Consider the following 21,463-nt stretch of genomic DNA (forward strand, 5'->3'; position numbering starts at 1 on the left):
TTTGGGCATGACACAGGGAAGCTAATTAATTCAATATAATATGAGTGTTTTTGCTTTAGTTGCTGGGGGACTTTTCCTGGTAGTTGAAACTTTGCATCTCACTCCAGTGCAGTAGTGATTGGAGAAAGGAATGAAGATGTTTGTTACAGATTAACGTGTAGATCTGCATTCACAGAAAAGCTGCATAGCCCTCCCTGTGCTGTGTATGTTTGTGTCCAGCAGAGTTTGAATAGGCTGTATTTGAAAAATGTATATCTCTTGTTGAGCTTCAGTAAGTATTGGAAAGGTGGGACCCATAATTTTGTTAATGTTTACTGATGTTAATTGTGATCCAGGCTGTTTGATAAGTTATCTAGACAGCAGTTTCTTGGCCTTCTGCCCAACTTGTCAGTGCAATAATTATCTGGCTGCTTCTGGGATTCGTAGAGTTTAACTTCTAATTTTCTGCTGTTGATGGTTACAGGTTAGAGCTCAGCAACGTGAAAGGCAGATTGATGACAGGGCATTATCGCAAAGACAAGATGAAAACAACAGGCATGCAACCAGGCATCAGGCAAGTTCTTATTATCGCTGCAGTCAGAAATATCTAAGAAAGATCTGCCTTTCACTTCTTCAGGACACTGTATTTTGCAGACAATTAATTATTTTTGTAGACCACTGCTTTTAAGTAGTCAGTTGGCTCACAGCATGATTCTACATTGGTGAGATAAATAACCAATTAAATTTGATGTTACTGATCAAACAATTCGGAGTCCTCAACTAATAATGATTTCAAATTCCAAATTGAAACTCTGTGGGGTTTCAATGAGAAAATAAAGCTGTTAGATAATCTCAAAAACTCAAATGGTTCATTAATGTTCTTGAAAGAACAAAACCCACCATTTGATTACCCAATGTGTGACCCCAGGATTAGTTGGGAGGTAAGAGACAGGAAAATATGATTGAGAGGGGAAGAAGAGGTAGGAGATAAAGAAGGAAGGAGAGATGGGCAGATTGAAAAGGAATGGGTGTATAGGGATGGAGAATATGTTGGTAACAGAGAAGATGGGAGAGGGTCAGAGATCCAAGGTAATGGTCAGATGGTGGAATTGTTGAATAGATGACATGAATGGGTGGGCTAGACAAGGAGTTGGGGGGCGGGAGAGAAAGAGAGAAGGAAGGGGTAAAAAGAGGGTGAAGGGAGACTGCCAGTGATGGAAAATATTGCAAACAGGGAGTGTTAAGTTATGTAGAGTTTAACTATGGAATGACGTCTTTGAAAAGCAACAGATGCTGAAGTCTGGGGAATGAAGTTAACACAGGAAAATTGATTGAAATTTGTTCCAGCCAACAGTTGAGGCTGGGGTAGTGACAGAATTGTCATAGAGAGCACAGCATGGAAACAGGCCCTTTGGTTCAACTCATCCAAACCAACCAGGTAGTGTTTAGTGTTGATCAGAATTGTTGATCAAAAGGATTCTGCTAAGGTAATGTCTATCTTGTGGGGTTACTCCAAGTAAGGATTGTACATTGTAGCCGTTAGACCTGTAAATGGTCATCTGAACATGTGGGGAAATTAAACTGGTTTCACATTGGTCTCTGTATTCGATGTGTCCAATTTGAGAGAAGGATTGGGTGGAGTGATGATATGCAGCCATTGGTGGTAATTGGTGTTGAGATTTATAGCCATCAGTTGGGAAAGGTTTAATTGGGAAATTAATCATACTGTTTGGAGTAGGAGTTGGAATGAAAATTACATCCGAAAGATAATGTTATCCTGTTGTTAAAAGACACAACAACTGATAGAGGATTGCAAGGATATCCAAGGAAAGATTGAAAGGTAATAATATTGTGGCTACATGCTGATTCTTTCCCTTGACAATTTCTGAGAGTAATTAAAATCATTGATTTAAAAAAGAAACCAGGAAGGTGGATGCTTTCATTTTTGTATATGAGAGATCCAGATCATGTAAAAATTAAAAATTGAATGCACCATCATGCTTCAGGATGGCTTGGAGTTTAATATAATGGTGCTTCAGTTTGGGGATGTAGTTTAATCAAAGATAAAATGCTCAGTTTGCATTTTATTTATACCAGCACACAACCAGGATGATAGCAGTCTTTTCAGTGAACTGAAGAACAGAAGAGTACAGCAACCCCAATACTCAGAGGGAAATTGAGAAACAAACTTAAAAGATCTCAGCTATCTGTCGGAATAATAGGGTAGTTATGGTAGGGGATTTTAACTTTCCGAACATCGACTGGGACTGCCATAGTGTTCAAGGTTTAGATGGAGAGGAATTTGTTAAGTGTGTACAAGACAATTTTCTGATTCTGTATATGGATGTACCTACTAGAGAAGGTGCAAAACTTGATCTACTCTATGGAAATAAGGCAGGGCAGATGACTGAGGTGTCAATGGGGGAGCACTTTGAGTCCAGCGACCATAATTCTATTCGTTTTAAAATAGTGATGGAAAAGGATAGACCAGATCTAAAAATTGAAGTTCTAAATTGGAGAAAGGCCAATTTTGACGGTATTAGGCAAGAACTTTCGAAACCTGATTGGAGGCAGATGTTCGCAAAGGGACAGCTGGAAAATGGGAAGCCTTCAGAAATGAGATAACAAGAATCCAGAGAAAGTATATTCCTGTCAGGGTGAAAGGGAAGGCTGGTAGGTATAGGGAATGCTGGATGACTAAAGAAATTGAGGGTTTGGTTAAGAAAAAGAAGGAAGCATATGTCGGGTATAGACAGAATAGATTGAGTGAATCCTTGGAGGAGTATACTTAAGAGTGAAATCGGGAGGGCAAAATGGGGACATGAGATAGCTTTGGCAAATAGAATTAAGAAGAATCCAAAAGGTTTTTATAAATATATTAAGGACAGAAGAGTAACTAGGGGGAGAATAGGGCCCCTCAAAGATCAGCAAGGCTGCCTTTGTGTGGACCCACAGAAAATGGGGGAGATACTAAATGAATATTTTGCATCAGTATTTACTGTGGAAAAGGATATGGAAGATATAGACTGTAGAGAAATAGATGGTGACATCTTGCAAAATGTCCAGATTACAGAGGAGGGACTACTGGATGTCTTGAAACGGTTAAAAGTGGATAAATCCCCAGGACCTGATCAGGTGTACCCGAGAACTCTGTGGGAAACTAGAGAAGTGATAGCTGGGCCTCTTGCTGAGATATTTGTATCATCGATAGTCACAGGTGATGTGCCGGAAGACTGGAGGTTGACAAACGTGGTGCCACTGTTTAAGAAGGGCGGTAAAGACAAGCCAGGGAACTATAGACCGGTGAGCCTGATCTCGGTGGTGGGCAAGTTGTTGGAGGGAATCCTGAGGAACAGGATGTACATGTATTTGGAAAGGCAAGGACTGATTAGGGATAGTCAACATGGCTTTGTGCGTGGGAAATCATGCCTCACAAACTTGATTGAGTTTTTTGAAGAAGTAACAAAGAAGATTGATGAGGGCAGAGCAGTAGATGTGATCTGTATGGACTTCAGTAAGGCGTTTGATAAGATTTCCCATGGGAGACTGATTAGCAAGGTTAGGTCTCATGGAATACAGGAGAACTAGCCATTTGGATACAGAACTGGCTCAAAGGTAGAAGATAGAGGGTGGTGGTGGAGGGTTGTTTTTCAGACTGGAGGCCTGTGACCAGTGGAGTGCCACAAGGATCGGTGCTGGGCCCTCTACTTTTTGCCATTTACATAAATGATTGGATGTGAGCATAAGAGTACAGTTAGTAAGTTTGCAGATGACACCAAAATTGGAGGTTAGTGGACAGCGAAGAGGGTTACCTCAGACTACAACAGAATCTTGACAAGATGGGCCAATGGGCTGAGAAGTGGCAGATGGAGTTTAATTCAGATAAATGTGAGGTGCTGCATTTTGGCAAAGCAAATCTTAGCAGACTTATACACTTAATGGTAAGGTCCTAGGGAGCGTTGCTGAACAAAGAGACCTTGGCGTGCAGGTTCATAGCTCCTTGAAAGTGGAATCGCAGGTAGATAGGCTAGTGAAGGCAGCGTTTGGTATGCTTTCCTTTATTGGTCAGAGTATTGAAATTATGAGGGGCATGGATAGGATAAATAAACAGTCTTTTCCCTGGGGTCAGGGAGTCCAGAACGAGAGAGCATAGGTTTAGGGTGAGAGGGGAAAGATATAAAAGAGACCTAAGGGGTAACTTGTTCACGCAGAGGGTGGTACTTTGTATGGAATAAGCTGCCAGAGGATGTGGTGGAGGCTGGTACAATTGCAACATTTAAGAGGCATTTAGATGGGTATATGAATAGGAAGGGTTTTGAGTGATATGGGCCGGGTGCTGGCAGGTGGGACTAGATTAGGTTAGGATATCTGGTTGGTATGGATGAGTTGAACCGAAGGGTCTGTTTCCATGCAGTACGTCTCTATGACAATTTTGAAAAGCCTTATTAGGTCTGCCTTAGTCTATCTCTTCAAAGAAAATGATTCTACCTTTTCCAATCTATCTTCCAAACTGAAGTTTCTTATCCCTGGATCTATTCCATTGAATCTTTTCTGCATATTTCACATGCTTCCAAGATCATTTCCTCTATACAGTTAGAGACCAGTTCGGCGAATCTCCTTTTTCTTGTATTAATAAGGAAGTTGCCTGGTCTAGAGGGAAGGTCTTATGAGGAAAGACTGAGAGACTTGGATCTGTTCTCATTGGAAAGAAGAAGGCTAAGAGAGGATTTGATAAAGACATACAAGATGATCAGAGGATTAGATGGGGGAGATGGTGAAAGTCTTTTTCCTAGGATGATGATGTCAGCTTGTACGAGGGGGCATAACTACAAATTGAGGGGTGATAGATTTAAGACAGATGTCAGAGGCAGGTTCTTTACTCAGAGAGTGGTAAGGGCGTGGAATGCCCTACCTGCCAATATAGTTAACTCAGCTACATTGGGGAGATTTGAACAATCCTTGGATCAGCACATGGATGAAGATGGGATAGTATAGGGGGACGAGCTGAGAATAGTTCACAGGTCGGTGCAACATTGAGGGCCGAAGGGCCTGTTCTGCACTGTGTTGTTCTATGTTCTAACAATCAGATGGTGAAAGTTAAAATTTGATGATCCTCCTTTACCACCAATATAACACCACTTCCTCAACCTGTCCCATGAACTTCAACGCATATTTTCCAACACCACTCTGACCTAAACAATCTCACATTTAGGTCCATGTCCTGTTACGCCCTTTTGAGTTGTACTCTTCATTTTATTCTCATTCTGTCTTCCTTCAAAGATGAATTACCTCCCCATCCTCCACATTGAACTTTAGCTGACCACTTCTTCCAGCGACATGTGTACAGAGGAACCTTGATTATCTTAAGGACACAGGCAGGGAATATCGGTTGATCGACTGCCGGATGTTCAGGGTTCCTTTGTATTTCCTTTTTGAAATTCTGAACTTTCTTCCTTTTGGTGTATTCTCCACAAATTCATGCCCTGTTCTACACTAAGGTCTAGAACATTAGTTTATATATCATAAAAAGCAAAGGTACCACATTGACTTCTGGGGAACTCCACTACACACCTTACCTGACCTGCAAAACATCTGTTAGCCATTACTGCCTGCTTGCTAGTTGCTATTGTGTCATTCCATCCGCTATGCTCACAAGCCTCTTGCGCTGCAGTGTTTCAAACTTCTTTTGAAAGTCCACATACACCACATCAGCAGTGTTGCCTTCATCGCTCTCCTCTATTACTCTTCAAAAAACTTCAAATCAGTTGACCACTATTTAAATACTACTAGGCTTTCCTTAATTCACCTGCATTTGTCCATGTGACAATTTTGTCAGGAATTATGTTTTCCTAGATGTTTTACCATAATTAAACTGATCGGCCTGCAGTTACTGAGCTTATCTTTACACCCTTTTTGCACAAGGGTGCGATGCTGCAATTCTTCAGTCTTCTAGCATCACTCTGGATCTAAGAACAACTGAAAAATTATGGTCAGTGTTTTAGCAATTTCTATTTTCACTTCAATTCATCGAATCCCCATAATGTGGAAACAGGCCATTTAGCCAATTGAGTCCACATCAACCCTCCGAAGGGCATCTCATCCAGACCCACCCCCCCATCCTATCCCTGTAACCCAGCATTTCCCATGTCCAATCCACCTAGTCTGCACATCCTTGGATACTATGAGCAATTTAGGATGGCCAACCCACCTAACCTTTACACGGAGTGCGGAGGGAGGAAACCGGACCTATCGCAAGAAACCCACGTACATATGAGGAGAATGTGCAAACTGCACAGTCATCTGAGTGTGAAATTGAACCCGGGTTCCAAGCACTGTGAGGCAGCAGTGCTAACCACTGAGCCACCATGCTGCCCTCGATATGATTGGATGCATCTCATGGTGCCTAGTGCCTTATCGACAAGCATAGATAGCCTACCCAATTAGAGTAATTATCACAGTTCAGTTATGAAAAGCAAAATTAACTTCATAGCATCGCCGACAAGCAATAAATGTTGCAATCACTCAACGTTTTCAACAATAACGAGTTTAATAAAATGGACCTGAAGCTCTATTTACCTGACTCAGTGTTTTCAATCTTAGCAAATCTGAATCTTCAAGTTAAAAAAACCAAAAGAACAGTGGATACTGGAAATCCTGGCAGGCCTTTTCTGTTAACGTTTTGGGTCCAGTGACTCCTCTTCAGAACATTCTGAAGCTGACCTGAAATATTAACTTTGATTTTTCTTCACAGGTGTTGCCAGACCTGCTGAGATTTTCTAGCAATTTCTGTTTTTTGGTTCTAGATCTTCAAGTATTAGAGTAACATATAGGAAATAATATAACAGCAGATCTGAAAGTACAAGGGATATGAACCATCAAAGAAGGAAAAGTTCGTGTTTTAGATAGTACCATCATTTGCATACCTTTATAGCATACTGACTTGAGAGTAGGTGGGGAAATAACTAAATATAACTAAAACAAGTTAAATTTTAATAGGCATAGGGAATTCTGGAGGATTCTCATAGGAGGATTCTGGATGATCCAAGATAGAAGATGGGAAAGATCTCTGGCTGTAACAGCTGCTCCTTTTTCTTTTGAGGTGTTTTAGGTGTTGGACATGATTTCCTTGAATTCCAGGAGCAGCAATTACTGTTTTGCATGCTGTTGCATTGTTTTGGAACTTTTGGAGAAAAAAAAAGCCAAAACAACAGCACTTTTAAAAGGGAAGAACAGACAAAAGAAGCATATGGTGAGGTCAGTGCAGGAGAGGCACAGACAAAGAAACCCACATTGCTAACTGACAGAGTTAGCAGTTCCTGCCTTTGCTGTTGAATTCATGTATCGCTCGACATCGGAGTGCGTTTGGGAAAATTAAAAAAGTGAAATTCGCAACTGATATTGGAGGAACCTGTCTGGCAGCAGTCACAGCACAGAAGTAGATAAGTGGATTTTAAGCGTGGCCTTAAAATAAGTCTGCAGTAGTGAGTAGAATGGATTCTTTGTTGATTTTATGTTTTATTGAGCTATGTCTCTTGATTAAACTAAAATATAAGCCATAAATATTAATTTAACCTGGAGCAGTGTTTTGTAGAGGAATAAGACAGTGCTATTTTCTGGGTCTATAGATTGAAAGAAGCAAAAATGGACCTCAGAGTGATATGCTCTTCTTGTCGGATGTGGAAGTGTAGGGAGAGTTTACAGGTTACTGAGGATTATATCTGCAATACATGCCGTTGTTGTGAATCCTATCAGATCGAATGGATCGATTGGAGATGCAGTTAGAGGCAGTGAGGAATTTACAAGAGCAAAGGGATGTGATGGATGGCAGTTATAGAAAGGGGGGTTGGGGGAAGAGTCTCAGATACAGTCACATAGATGGGTTAACTCCAGGAAAGGTAAGAGAGGTAGGCAGGTAGTGCAGGAGTCTTCTGTGGCTATCCCCATTTCAAACAAGTATGCTGTTTTGGAAGATGTAGGGGGTGATGGATTCCCAGGGGAACATAGCATGAACAGCCAAGTTTCTGGTATTGAGACTGGTTCGAATGTAATGAGAGGTTCGTCGGGTTCCAAGCAATTGATTGTGAGGGGACTCCCTAGTCCGAGGTGCAGACAGACATTTCTGTGGCCAGAAGCGAGAAATCAGAATGGTGCGTTGCTTCCCTGGTGTCAGGATCAAGGATGTCTCAGAGACGGTGCAGAATGTTCTCACAGGGGAGAGGGGCCAGCAAGAGGTCATTGTCCACGTTGGAACCAACGACATAGGAAGGGAAAAGGTTGAAATTCTGAAGGGAGATTACAGAGAGTTAGGCAGGAATTTAGAAAGGAGATCCTTGAGAATAGTAATATCTGGGTTACTCCTGGTGCTACAAGCTAGCGAGGGCAGGAATAGAAGGATAGAACAGATGAATGCATGGCTGAAGAGCTGGTGTACGAGAGAAGGATTCACATTTTTAGATCATTGGAAACTGTTTTGGGGTCGAAGTGACCAGTACAAGAAGGACGGATTGCACCTAAATTGAAAGGGGGCTAAGGTACTGGCAGGGAAATTTGCTAGAGCTGCTCAGGGTGATTTAAACTAGTAAGGTGGAGGGGTGGGACCCAGGGAGATAGTGAGGATAGATTTCCATCTGACACTGGTACAGTTGAGAACAAAGACGAGTGAAACAATCAGGGCAGGCAGGGACAAAGCAGAGAACAAGATAGGACTTATAAACTATTTATTTCAATGCAAGAGGCCTAACGGAAGGCAGGTGAACGCAGGGCATGGTTAGGAACATGGGATTGGGTATCATAGCAATGTGGAAACATGGCTCAGGGATAGACAGGACTGGCAACTTAATGTTCCAGGATACAAATGCTATAGGAAGGACTGAAAGGGTGGCAAGAGAGGAAGGGGAGTGATAAGGATAGCATTATAGCTGTTCTGAGGGAGGATATTTCCAGAAATACATCCAGGGAAGTTATTTGGGTGGAACTGAGAAATAAGAAAGGGATGATCACCTTATTGGGATTGTATTATAGACCCCCTAATAGTCAGAGGGAAATTGAGAAGCAAATTTATAAGGAGATCTTAGTTATCTGTAAGAATGATAGGATGGTTATGGTAGGGGATTTTAACTTTCCAAACATCGACTGGGACTGCCGTAGTGTTAAGGGTTTGGATGGAGAGGAATTTGATAAGTGTGTACAAGAGCGTTTTCTGATTCAGTATGTGGATGTACCTCCTACAGAAGGTGCAAAACTTGACCTATTCTAGGGGAATAAGGCAGGCCAGATGACTGAGGTGTCAGTGGGGGGGTCACTTTGGGGCCCGCGACCATAATTCTATTCGTTTTAAAATAGTGATGGAAAAGGATAGACCAGATCTAAAAGTTGAAGTTTGAGGAAGGCCAATTTTGACATTCTGATGTTTGCAGGTAAAGGGATGGCTGGAAAATGGGAAGCCTTCAGAAATGAGATAACGAGAGTCCAGAGAAAGTGTATTCCTGTTAGAGTGAAAGGAAAGGCTGGTAGGTATAGGGAATGCTGGATGACTAAAGAAATTGAGGGTTCGGTTAAGAAAAAGTAAGAAGCATATGTCGGGTATAGACAGGATAGATTGAGTGAATCCTTAGAAGTGTGTAAAGGCAGTAGGAATATACTTAAGAGAGAAATCAGGACGGCAAAAAGGGGGCATAGCTTTGGCAAATAGGGTTAAGGAGAATCCAAAGTGTGTTTACAAATACATGAAGGACAAAAGGGTAACTGGAAGAGAATAGGGCCCCTCAAAGATCAGCAAGGTGGCTTTTGTGTGGAGCTGCAGGAAATGGGGAAGATACTCAACGTGTATTTTGCATCAGTATTTACTGTGGGAAAAGAGCATGGAATGTAGGGAAATAGATGGTGACATCTTGCAAAATCTCCATATTACAGAGGAGGAAGTGCTGGATGTCTTGAAACGGTTAAAAGTGGGTAAATAGCCAGGGCCTGATCAGGTGTACCCTAGAACTCTGTGGGAAGCTAGGGAAGTGATTGCTGGGCCCTAACTGAGATATTTGTATCATTGATAGTCACAGATTAGGTGCTGGAAGACTGGAGGTTGGCCAGCACGGTGTCACTGTTTAAGAAAGGTGGTAAGGACAAGCCAGGGAACTATAGACCAGTGGACCTGACATCGGTGATGGACAGGTTGTTGGAGGGAATCCTGGGGGACAGGGTGTACATGTATTTGGAAAGGCAAGGACTGATTAGGGATAGTCAACGTGACTTAATCTGTGGGAAATCGTGTCTCACAAACTTGATTGAGTTTTTGAAGAAGTAACAAAGTGGATTGATAAGGGCAGAGCGGTAGATATGATCTATATGGGCTTCAGTAATGCATTCAACAAGGTTCCCCATGGGAGACTGGTGAGCAAGTTTAGACCTCATGGAATACAGGAGAACTCGCCATTTGGATACAGAACTGGCTCAAAGGTAGAAACCGAGGGTGATGGTGGAGTTTTTCAGACTGGAGGCCTGTGACCAGTGGAGTGCCGCGAGGATCTGTGCTGGGTCCACTACTTTTCATCATTTATACAAATGGTTTGGATGTGAGTGTAAGAGTTATCATTAGTATGTTTGCAGATGAGGTGTAGTGGATCGCGAAGCAGCTTACCTCAGATTACAACAGGATCTTGATCTGATGGGCCAATGGGCTGAGAAGTGGCAGATGGAGTTTAATTTAGATAAATGTGAAGTGCTGCGTTTTGGAAAGGCAAATCAGGGCAGGAGTTATACACTTAATGGTAAGGTCCTAGGGAGTGTTGCTGAACAAAGAGACCTTGGAGTGCAGGTTCATTGTACCTTGAAAGTGTAGTCGCAGATAGATAGGATAGTGAAGAAGGCATTTGGTATACTTTCCTTTAATGGTCAGAGTATTGAGTGCAGGAGTTGGGAGGTCATGTTGCGACTGTACAGGACATTGGTTAGGCCACTGTTGAAATATTGCGTGCAATTCTGGTCTCATTCCTATCGGAAAGATGTTGTGAAACTTGAAAGGGTTCAGAAAAGATTTACAAGGATATTGCCAAGGTTGGAGGATTTGAGCTGTGGGGAGAGGTTGGATAGGCTAGGGATGTTTTCCCTGGAGCGTCGGAAGCTGAGGGGTGACCTTGTAGAGGTTTATAAAATTATGAGGGACATTGATAGGATAAATAGACACAGTCTTTTCCCTGGTGTGGGGGAGTCCAGGACTAGAGGGCATAGGTTTCGGGTGAGGGGGGAAAGACATAGAAGGGACCTAAGGGGCAACTTTTTCACGCAGAGGGTGTTACGTGTATGGAATGAGCTGCCAGAAGAAGTGGCAGAGGCTAGTACAATTACAACATTTTTTAAAAGGCATCTGGGTAGGTATATGAATAGGAAGGGTTTGGAGGGATATGGTCCAGGTGCTGGCAGGTGGGACTAGATTAGGTTGGGATATCTGGTCAGCATGGACGAGTTGGACCGAAGTGTCTGTTTCCGTGCTGTACATTTCTATGACTCTAAATGCAGGGAAAATGTTTATGGAGTTTAGAGGGAAAGCGTAGAAAACATTTATTTTAAGTTCAAATACCAGTGGTTTGAATCTGGTTGGAAGAAAATATATCTTTGGGGTCATCAAACTATGTCCTTGCACTTATACTAGAGATAATGCAAGTCAGTACGGGGTGCAACAATAAAATGAAATTTTGAACCATTGGCGTGTTCGGGATGTGATCCTCAGCACATGGATAGCAATAGATTGGTCAATAGCAGAGGTCTCTGACGGTCTAATTTCAACCACGTTCTCTTGCAGTGCTCACATCAAACATCATGCTTTTGCATGATTTTTGTATATGGAAGGTGCCTGGCTGGAGAAAAGTGCACGCTCTTAAAAGCTTTTGCCAGCTTATTGAATAGTATTTTAGTTTGGTCTAGATGCACTATTGCTGCAGAGTAAACAAAGATTTGTGGTGGCAGTGCAAATAAATAGACACGAAACTGATGTGTGAACTAGTATATTTCAATACTAGAGACATGGGAGGCTGTTCAGCTCATTATAAGAATCCCTAAGTGTTGAAGTAGGCCATTCAGCTCATCAAGTCCTCACTGACCCTCTGAAGACTATCCCATCCAAACACACACCCAACCCTATCCCTGTAACCAACATTTACCATGCTTAATCCATCTAACCTGTACATTCCAGGACACTCTGGGCAATTTAGCATGTCCAAACCACATAACCTGCATACCTTGTGGGAGGAAACTGGAGCACCTGGAGGAAACCCACGCAGACACAAGGAGAATGTGCAAACTCTGCACAGACAGTTGCCCAAGGGTGGAATTGAACTAGGTTATCTGGTGCTGTGAGGCAGCAGTGCTTATCACTGAGCCACTGTGCCACCTCATTTATGACCATGTGGACTCCCTGCAAGAGCAGCTCAGCTGATCCTGTTCCCTGGATATTCTTTGTGTACTTGCAGTTTTTATTTCCTTCAGCTACTTATTTTGTACTTCCGAGCAGGATGAAGAAAAATGACAGGGAAACTGTTGCAACCCATATCCGATATCCAAGCAATGCAAGCCAATTTGGGTCCTTAGAAACAAATTGTGACCACAGAAGTGATCTCCTGTGTCTCCACACTTGAATACAGCCACCATTTTTGAATCACTTGAGGTGTGAATCCAGTAGCATGACCAACAACAGAATGGTGTCATGAACTACAATGTGAAGCAGTAATGATGAGTTGTGAACCTGAACTATGTGAAAAGGAACTAAAAATGCACAACTTTGATGCAAAATGAGAAAATGAATTTCTGTTCACAAGTGTAAAAGATGTGTTTGCATTGCATGTAATTAAAATTTACCAATAAGTGAAAGGGACAGTGTGTAATGATGCCACACAATGATACACGGTAGATCCAAGAATAATCTTCTGTTGAGCAGCATGCTTTGGGCAAAGAAAGTTGATGATCTAAAAGCCGTTTGAAAGCTTAACAGTAATTTTTTTTCTCCAAAGAAGCAGTAAATGGTAAGGCCAGTATTGAAGCTTCATGCATTATTTTCTGGCAAATCATAAGGCATCATTCACAGATAGCGAAGTAATTAAATAAGCAGTGACTGTGTTCATAACGCGTTTTTCGTAAGCTTTAAGAGCGAAGAAGAAATTACAATGGCAATCCAGAGCATGTCACTTGATGCTTCCACAGTAGCGAGATTCATCAAATCGTTGTCCAAAGACATCTTTGAGCAACGACACAGCATCTGAACGAATCTGTGAATGTTTCTGTTTGCAGTTCAATTAATACATTGTGACTGACACAGTCCACTTGGTACTTTCTGTGCGCGTGCTCTGTAAGGATATAAGAACTAAAGTAGGTCTCCCAACCTTTTGACCTTTAAAGAGAATTCGAGTTACATGCTTAAGAAAAACATTCCAGTTAGGTTTTCATCACAATTGATGGTGCACCAGAAATGAGCCTGAATTCTCTCTTCTGTCAGTCATGATGATTTAATCCACCAAGAAACAATAGCAAGTTATCAGCCTTTTCCAAGCAGTGGAAGTTGTTAAGATTATAAACTTGATTTGAACAAGAGCCCTGCAGCGCAAGTTGTTTAAATCCTTACTCAACAAACTGTGTTGCCTATAGTGAACTAATCCTCAATGCTGTTGTGAGGTGGTAAGGTCGAGGGAAGGTCATGCAAAGATATTTTGACCTAATACCTGAAATCATCACTTTTCTTAAATCAAAGAATGAAGTGTGGTACAAACTGTCCAACAGTGCATGTTTGCTTCACTTGTGTTAGAATCGTTAGTTGCTCCCACTGACAGTATAGGAAATCTGATAGAAGGTTGACTGTGCCAAGACAAGTTCCAGACTGCCAGATCAGCCGAACTTGTTTAGGCTTGCTGAGTAACCCTGTGACCACTACAGGAAAGTCATTGTTTGACATAGATCTGCCTACAAACCCTGCAAACATGCTTAAATGAATGAGCAAGTTACACATGCTGCTAATTGGAGACAAACTGAAGTTAATATAGTAAATGGAAAACTGGTCCAAAATTTTGCTGTATATTATAAAATATTCAGCACTGGTCAGATGCCAAAATCTCTCTAAAAGATAATGTGCAAGGCATTCTTCCAAATTTAATAAGCTAGCTAACATTGTTACAGTATAAAGGTGAGTTAAGGGCAATATTATCTTAACATATTCAAGTCTAATGACCTCTAACTTAGAAATATGCTTTTTGCATTGATCAAAAAAAAATCATAGAACAAAAAAAAAATTGGCAACATAGATTTTTACTCGAGTTTTCTGTATTTTTAGACTAGGCTGTATAAGTATTGCACTTAAACCCATCTCATCTTTAGGCTCCAACAGAGAAACAGTTAAGATACAAAGAAAAGGTGACAGAACTTCGGAAGAAAAGGAATTCAGGGCTGACCAAAGAACAAAAAGAAAAATATATGGTGAGATTTCTGTGAAAACTTTTTGGCAAATTTTATTCCTTCAGACCTGTGTTTCCAGCTGTTGTAAAGTTCATCTTTTTCAAAAATGTAGTATTATGTAAAATTAGTCACATGACCAAATAAAGATCTGGCATAGTTTTAATGACCCTAAGTCAAAAAGGAATTTTCTATTTCCTGCCCACATGACTAACTGGTCATTTTTTTAAAAATCTGGTTTCAGAAAATGCTGGAATCTATCAGTGAGGTTATAGCTAGATACTGAAAAATCACAATTCAATCAAGGCAGAGTCAACATGATTTTGTGAAGGGGAGATCAGGTTTGACTAAGTTATTGGAGTACTTTGAGGAACCAAAAAGTAATGTTGATGAAGGGGAATCTGTTGACACTGACTACTTGGATTGGATGCTTGGCAGTGACCATTTCCAAAAAGAGACATGTGGAAGCATCTTCTCAATATTTACCCTGTCAAGACCCTCAGAATATGTTATGTTTCAAGAAAATTCTTCTTAACTGGAATAAAGGCCTAACCTGCTTAGTTATTCTTGATAAGTTAAACCTTTCATCCCAAAAATCAGGCTGTATCGATTACCAGTGCCAGTGTGCTCTTCCTTAAATATGGGGACCAAAACTCCAAGTGCAGACTCAGCAACAACTTGTACAGTTGTAACAAGACATTGCTATTCTTAAACTCCAATCCCGAAGCAAAAAAGGACAAAATTCTATTTGCCACCTTATTTACTTGCTGCACTTGTTTGTGTTTCATGCACAAGACCATACAGATCTTTCTGGGCTCTACTTTTTTGTGATGTCTCTATTCATTTCAGTAAATAATCTGCCTTTTGATTCTTCGTTCCAAAACGCATGACCTCATTCTTCTGCACTTTAAACTGCATGTGCCATCTTTTTGCCTATTTACTGAGTTTATCAATAACTCCTTGTAAATTTCTTATGCTGTTATGACAATGTGGCCTCCCAGGAATTTTGGATATATCGCACACCTTACCCCCATTTCTCTTCAAATTATTAATTTAGATATTAAATAATTAAGAGAATCAACCTCATCCTGTGGCACTCCACTTGCTCTATCTTTGCAACCTGAAAAAAGACCCATTAAACCTGAAATTCTGTCTTCTGTATGCTAACCAATCCTTAAATCATGTAAATACATTATTCCCAATGCGGTGAGCTCCTATTTTGTGCAATAGCCTTTGTATGTGGCACCTTATTGATTGCCTTCTGGAAATCCAAATACAATGCATATACTGATTTGCCTTTGTGAACTTCATTTGTTTTATCTCTTTTCACAAAACCATGTTGACTCTGTTTGATTACGTTCAGCTTTTCTAACTTCTCCTGTTATTGTCTCCTTTAATGATGGCAGATGTTAGGATAACTGGCCTATAATTCGATCTCCTTCCCTTCTTGACAGAGGAACACTTTTGCAGTTTTCCAGTCTGCTGAAACTGTCTTGGAATCCAGAGGGTTCTGGACTATTTCGAGCAACACCTCCATTATCTTTGCAGCTATTTCCCTTAAAACCTTTGGAAGCAGTCCACGAGGTCCTGACAACTAGACTGCCTTTAGTCCCATTGGTTTCTCAAATACTTGGGGTCTCATGGTAGAGACTGTTGCAAGACCTTTTCTCCCAATAGCACTGGGCATAACTAGTATCTTTGGGATATTTATAGTGTCCTCTGCCATGAAGACCAATGCAAAATATTGGTTAAAGTTATCTGCCATTCTTTGAATTCCTATTAATAATTCCCCAGTAGCATCCTCCAAGGTCCCACATGTATTGAGCTACTCTATTTATTAGGTTCCCTACAGTGTGGAAATGGGCCATTTGACCCAACAAGTCCACACCAACCCTCTGAAGAGTAACCCACCTTGAACCATTCCCCTACATTTACCCCAGACTAATGGGCCTAACACTAGGGGCAATTTAGCATGGCCAGTTCACCTGATTTGACCATCTTTGAGAGCACCCATAGGAATCCCACGCAGACAATGTGCGAACTCAACACAGACAGTGGACTGAGGTGGGAATCAAACTCTGGTCCCTGGCACTGTGAGGTTGTAGTGCTAACCACTAAGCCACCGTGCTGCCCTATAATTCTTAAGTGGTTGATCCTAGCACAGACTTCAGCTCCGAATCCCTGCAGTATGGGAACAGGCCCTTTGACCCAGCAAGTCCACACTGACCTCTGAAGAGTAACCCACCCAGGCCCATTCCCACACCCTACATTTTTACCCCTGATAAGGCACATAACCTACATATCCCAGGACACTATGGGCAATTTATCATGGCTAATTTACCTAACCTGCACATCTTTGGATTGTGGGAGGAAACCCACACAGACGCAGGGAGAATGTGCAACTCCACAGACAGTTGCCTGGGCTGGAATCGAACCCAGGTTCTTAGCACTGTGAGGCAGCAGTGCTAACCACTGAGCCACCATGGTGTATGTATACCTCTAAAAGCTGAGACCACTTTTGTTTTTATATTTCTTGCCAGTTTACTTTCATGATTAATTTCCTTCCTTTTTATCAGTGATCCACTGTTAGTTATTTAAAAAAAACCCATTAGTTTTGCCACCTCGTAAATGTTAGTTTTTGATTCAATATTTTCTTTGACTGCCTTTGTTAAACTATAAGCAGTTTATCTTTCTCAGAATCTATTTTAATTGGCGCACACTTTCTTCATTTGCTGTAATTGCCCTGTTTCGAGTTATTAATCTTGCAGAGCCTTTAGTTCTATCTTTTTACAATTTTGCAACCTCTAGCATTACCTGTAGGAGCATACTAAAATTTAACATCCCCCCCCATTCCCCCCCATTTCCCCCCAAACTATTTCCCAGTGACTTCACTTCCACTCGGCTTCCTTGACTTTTGGTCAAATGCTGCCTTGACTTCAAGGGCAGTCACACTCTCCTCACCTCTGGAGTTCAGCTCTTTTGTCCATGTTTGCGCCAAGGTTGTAATGAAGTCAAGAGCCGAATAGCCCTGACATAAAAATGGATTTATTCGCATTCATAGGTCCATAATAAAATTGGAAACTAGTGAACTGGAAATTGAACACAAGCAAAAGAACTGAAAGACATAATAATGTTGAATAGGCTGCATTTGTTCTGTTTGTGTAAGAGCAGTCATTAATAGGTTGATAAATTTGTTACTGCAACTTTTCATAGCATTGATATTTGTGGGATGGCCAGTCTCCTAATTTTCTTTTGAAGGAATATGTCTCCTGAAACTTAAGAGACCATTTTAGGAGGAGATGATAGGAGTGGCAATGTCATTGGACGAGTCGTCCGAAACCCCATTCGAATGCTCTGGACGACCTGGGAATTAAAGCTCAGTTAATAAATCTGGAATGTAAAGCTAATTTCAGTAATGGTGATGATTATTAACTATCATTAATTGTTATATAAAAAAAAACTGGTTAACCAATGTCCTTTAGGGAAGGAAATCTAATGTCCTTACCCAATTTGACTCAAACGTAACATCACCAACAATAATGTAGTTGATGCTTAACTGCTCTCAGTTCAGATGCAGTTAAACCTGGGCATCAAGTACTGGTCTTGCAGGTGAACCCTATATTCCAGGAAAGAGTAAAGAAATCATTTTTGAGGAGAAACCTATGCAATTTAACTATTTAACCCTTTAAGCGTGTTCTGCCATTCAGTTAGATCATTTGTTGATTAGGCTATTAACTTAGCAACCTTAATGATGGAGCATATTTTCTAGATGTATTTTATGTGGCAAAGGTGCTCTGTTGAAACTTTGTAGAGTTTCAGGATTAACCTGTTTGCTTTGTTTAATAATTGTGTTTGTTTAATATTAATGACTTATTTATGCCTGTGTAATATTTGTGTGGTTACAAACTCTCAGGAGCACAGACAGATACATGGAAATACGAGAGAACCACTCTTAGACAATCTTACATCTGATTTTGACCTGGAATTATTCCGCAAAGCTCAAGCGCGAGCCTCTGAGGATCTGGTATGATACAATACTTGCTAAAGTATACTTTATACATGGCAGTTGAAGGAGAAAAACTGTTGTTCGATGTGAAAATGCTATTCCATAATGTACATTCAGATTGAAAGAATTTTGTGGTAGAGGTTGTGTCTTTATAGAGTAGTTTTTCAGTTGTTTGAATTTTGTTGCCTATTTGAACTAAAAATTAGTTATCAATTTTAAATTATAATCAATGACTTAAACGATTTCAGATTCTTTGAATCTACATTTTGATAGCTTTTTGAAGATTAGAGAGCAAAATCACTGACACAAATAGAATTGTTGCCTGTAAGTCAAAGGGGGAAAATAAATAGCAAAACCGCTGGCAGTGTCAATATTCTTTAAGCTTTTTAAATCTTTTCTGTTGGTTTGACGAGACATTTTGAATTGATAAACATAGCGTTTCCTAAGGGAAATGATTTGCAAGAGTGGCTGATCTAAATTGAGAACGGGATTTATTTTATTGACAACATTACATTACTAAAATGATCTTGCTTGACAATCCAATGTCTCATCATGTCGAAATAGATTGGAATCTTATAAGAATGTGATTGTCACGAGCTCTCATGAGATTTGAGGCAGACGTAGGTGAGAGGTCTGTCAGAGCCTAAGTTGGGATCGTAGAGTCATAGAGATGTACAGCACAGAAATAGTTGTACCTTTGGTCCAACTTGTCCATGCCGACGAGATATCCTAAATTATTCTAGTCCCATTTGCCAGCACTTGGCCCATATCCTCTAAACCCTTCCTTTTAATATACCCATCCAGATGCCTTTTAAATGTTATAATCTCATGCCATCTTTTGCACTTTTCACAAGTGGTGTGACAGGATGCTGGACAGTTGAAAATTGCCAATTTAAGGGAGTTTGAGGCCTTGTTGATAGACCAATGTGCTTCATTAATATTCGGTTATCTATCTTACTAAAGTTGCCAAGCAAGTCGACATCAAGAAAACCTGACATGGAAACCTGCCAATTTCAGGTCCAAATGACTCCATATTGGATATTTAGGGCATTCTGTAAAGGCCTAGGCAGCAGCCACATGCTGTCCAATCTGATTCTGGCAGCTGATATGTGCCAGCTTTTGCGAGTTCCCCAGACAGACTTCTGATCCAATTAGAGTGCACTTCCTATGCATCAAGGTTGTCCCAGTAACCACCGTTGTCTTCACTTTCTTTCACAGCGGTCACTCACTGAATAGCTGAATGCTTACAGCATACTTGCCTTGCCTTGCCTTTTTGCACTTCCTTCAGCCAGAGATACTAGGCTCATGTTAGATCTGCCTTGCTTTACACTTTAATGCAGACATGGAGGTTGGAAGCTTGTCATGATTGATAGCATGCCTCCATTAAGTAAAGGGGTATAGCCGTTCCTTAGAGTCCTGGCACAGTAAGCCACAGGAAGCCTCCATTACTAGTCCATGAGCTTGGAAACAGTCAGTCATCCACTCAAGGCAGTCACAGTCAGGACAGTGGTTTGAGGAGCTGAACGTAGGGCTGCCCACCACCTGCCTTGGGTCTTTCTGCTTGATGGAGAATATATTCCTCCTGGAATGAGACTGAGACCAGTTTAAAGCAGGTGAGAGTGGGTGACACTGCTACTACCTTTGGTCCAGGTGTGCAAGAGTCCGAAGTGATTGATTAGACAGCACAAAGGATAAACAGGTTAGTGATGTTGGAGGTTGGGATGAATGAGAGTAAATGGGAAAGATATTGCACATCATAATGAAAGTGCTGGAGCATGACCCTTGGTGGGACATGGCTACAGCCTCAAAAACAGAGTGAGAGGTATCAGACAGAAAATAGTGGTACTTAAGGACAGAGTGAAGGAGGCAGTTGACCATCTTTGTATAGTAGTGTGGATTTCCCCAAACGACTAAGACTGTTTGAACATGGGTGCCAACCTTGGACTAAGGTCGTGGTGTGGTACCACTGCTGATGTTGGAGAAAGAGTAAGTTCTGCTTTTGCGCTAACTTGTCCAGCTGGACCTTGAGGTCCCTGCCCATACAGCCAGATGCTGATTTCTGGGGCAAATGTTAGGAGCCATGCAGGGCTGCTTTGGACTGACGGTGCTTGTCTGGATGCACAACAGTTGAAACAGATAGCAGACCCACGAGGGATACTGGTGAATTCTGCATATATCCATCGAGTGGCAGGTTGTTCTGGAAATGGTGTGTGGTTAAATGGGGCCAGTTGATGCAGGGGGTGGGGTCAGTGGTTAATGTGGGAATTTTATTAAGAAACAGTGAGAAAATCCACTAGGCATCGCAGCAGACATCTCTCCAAAAGTCTGCTGTCAATTCAGACAGCCCAAACACAATATGATTTAGTGTACCGTTTCCTGATGCAGTTGAGCTTGGAAATAAACTTGCACCTCTCGTGATTTTATCAGCACTTTCTATAAGCAGCAGCAACATATAAAAAACAGATGTTTCGTTCATTTTAATTCTTTAAGTTTTTAATCGTGAGTTTTGTAATCCTTTCACCTTGAGGTCATCTTGTAAATCAGCCAGGAGTGATTGACATATCCTCTTGCCAAAAGTGTTCCGTAAAATGGGTTTAGCCAGAGTTAACCCAGTTCTTGTAACTATAGATGACAGTAATTTGACATTACATTAATATTGTTTATAATCCAAAAGGAAGCATGATGGCAAAACCAAAGGATAAGTATTGCTTTTCATTCATTCTTGTGACATGGGCATTGCTGGCTAGGTAAGCAGTTATTACCCATCCCTAACTGCCTAGAGGACAGTTGGTGGAGGGTTGTTCTTCAGACTGGAGGCCTGTGACCAGTGGAGTGCCACAAGGATCGGTGCTGGGTCCTCTACTTTTTGTCATTTATATAAATGATTTGGATGTGAGCACAAGAGGTATAGTTAGTAAGTTTGCAGATGACACGAGAATTAGAGGTGTAGTGGACAGCGAAAGAAGATACCTCAGATTACAACAGGATCTTGATCAGATGGGCTAATGGGCAGAGAAGTGGCAGATGGAGTTTAATTCAGATAAATGCGAG

General features: G+C 41.2%; 1 protein-coding gene across 5 annotated transcripts in view; it reads left to right on the plus strand.

Moving 5' to 3' along the window:
• kat7b (K(lysine) acetyltransferase 7b) overlaps positions 1–21,463 on the plus strand; it is an 82,904-nt gene that overhangs the window by 39,120 nt on the left and 22,321 nt on the right. For 4 of the 5 annotated variants that reach the window (XM_043675147.1, XM_043675151.1, XM_043675149.1 and 1 more), the window contains 3 exons: positions 464–553; positions 14,332–14,430; positions 18,320–18,430. In XM_043675147.1, the coding sequence (XP_043531082.1) occupies positions 464–553; positions 14,332–14,430; positions 18,320–18,430 (300 nt within the window). The remainder of the gene's footprint in view (positions 1–463; positions 554–14,331; positions 14,431–18,319; positions 18,431–21,463) is intronic. The other variant, XM_043675148.1, reaches the window with a different exon arrangement.

This window comes from Chiloscyllium plagiosum, chromosome 33, assembly GCF_004010195.1.
Source record: "Chiloscyllium plagiosum isolate BGI_BamShark_2017 chromosome 33, ASM401019v2, whole genome shotgun sequence".
Classification (NCBI taxonomy): Eukaryota; Metazoa; Chordata; class Chondrichthyes; order Orectolobiformes; family Hemiscylliidae; genus Chiloscyllium; species Chiloscyllium plagiosum.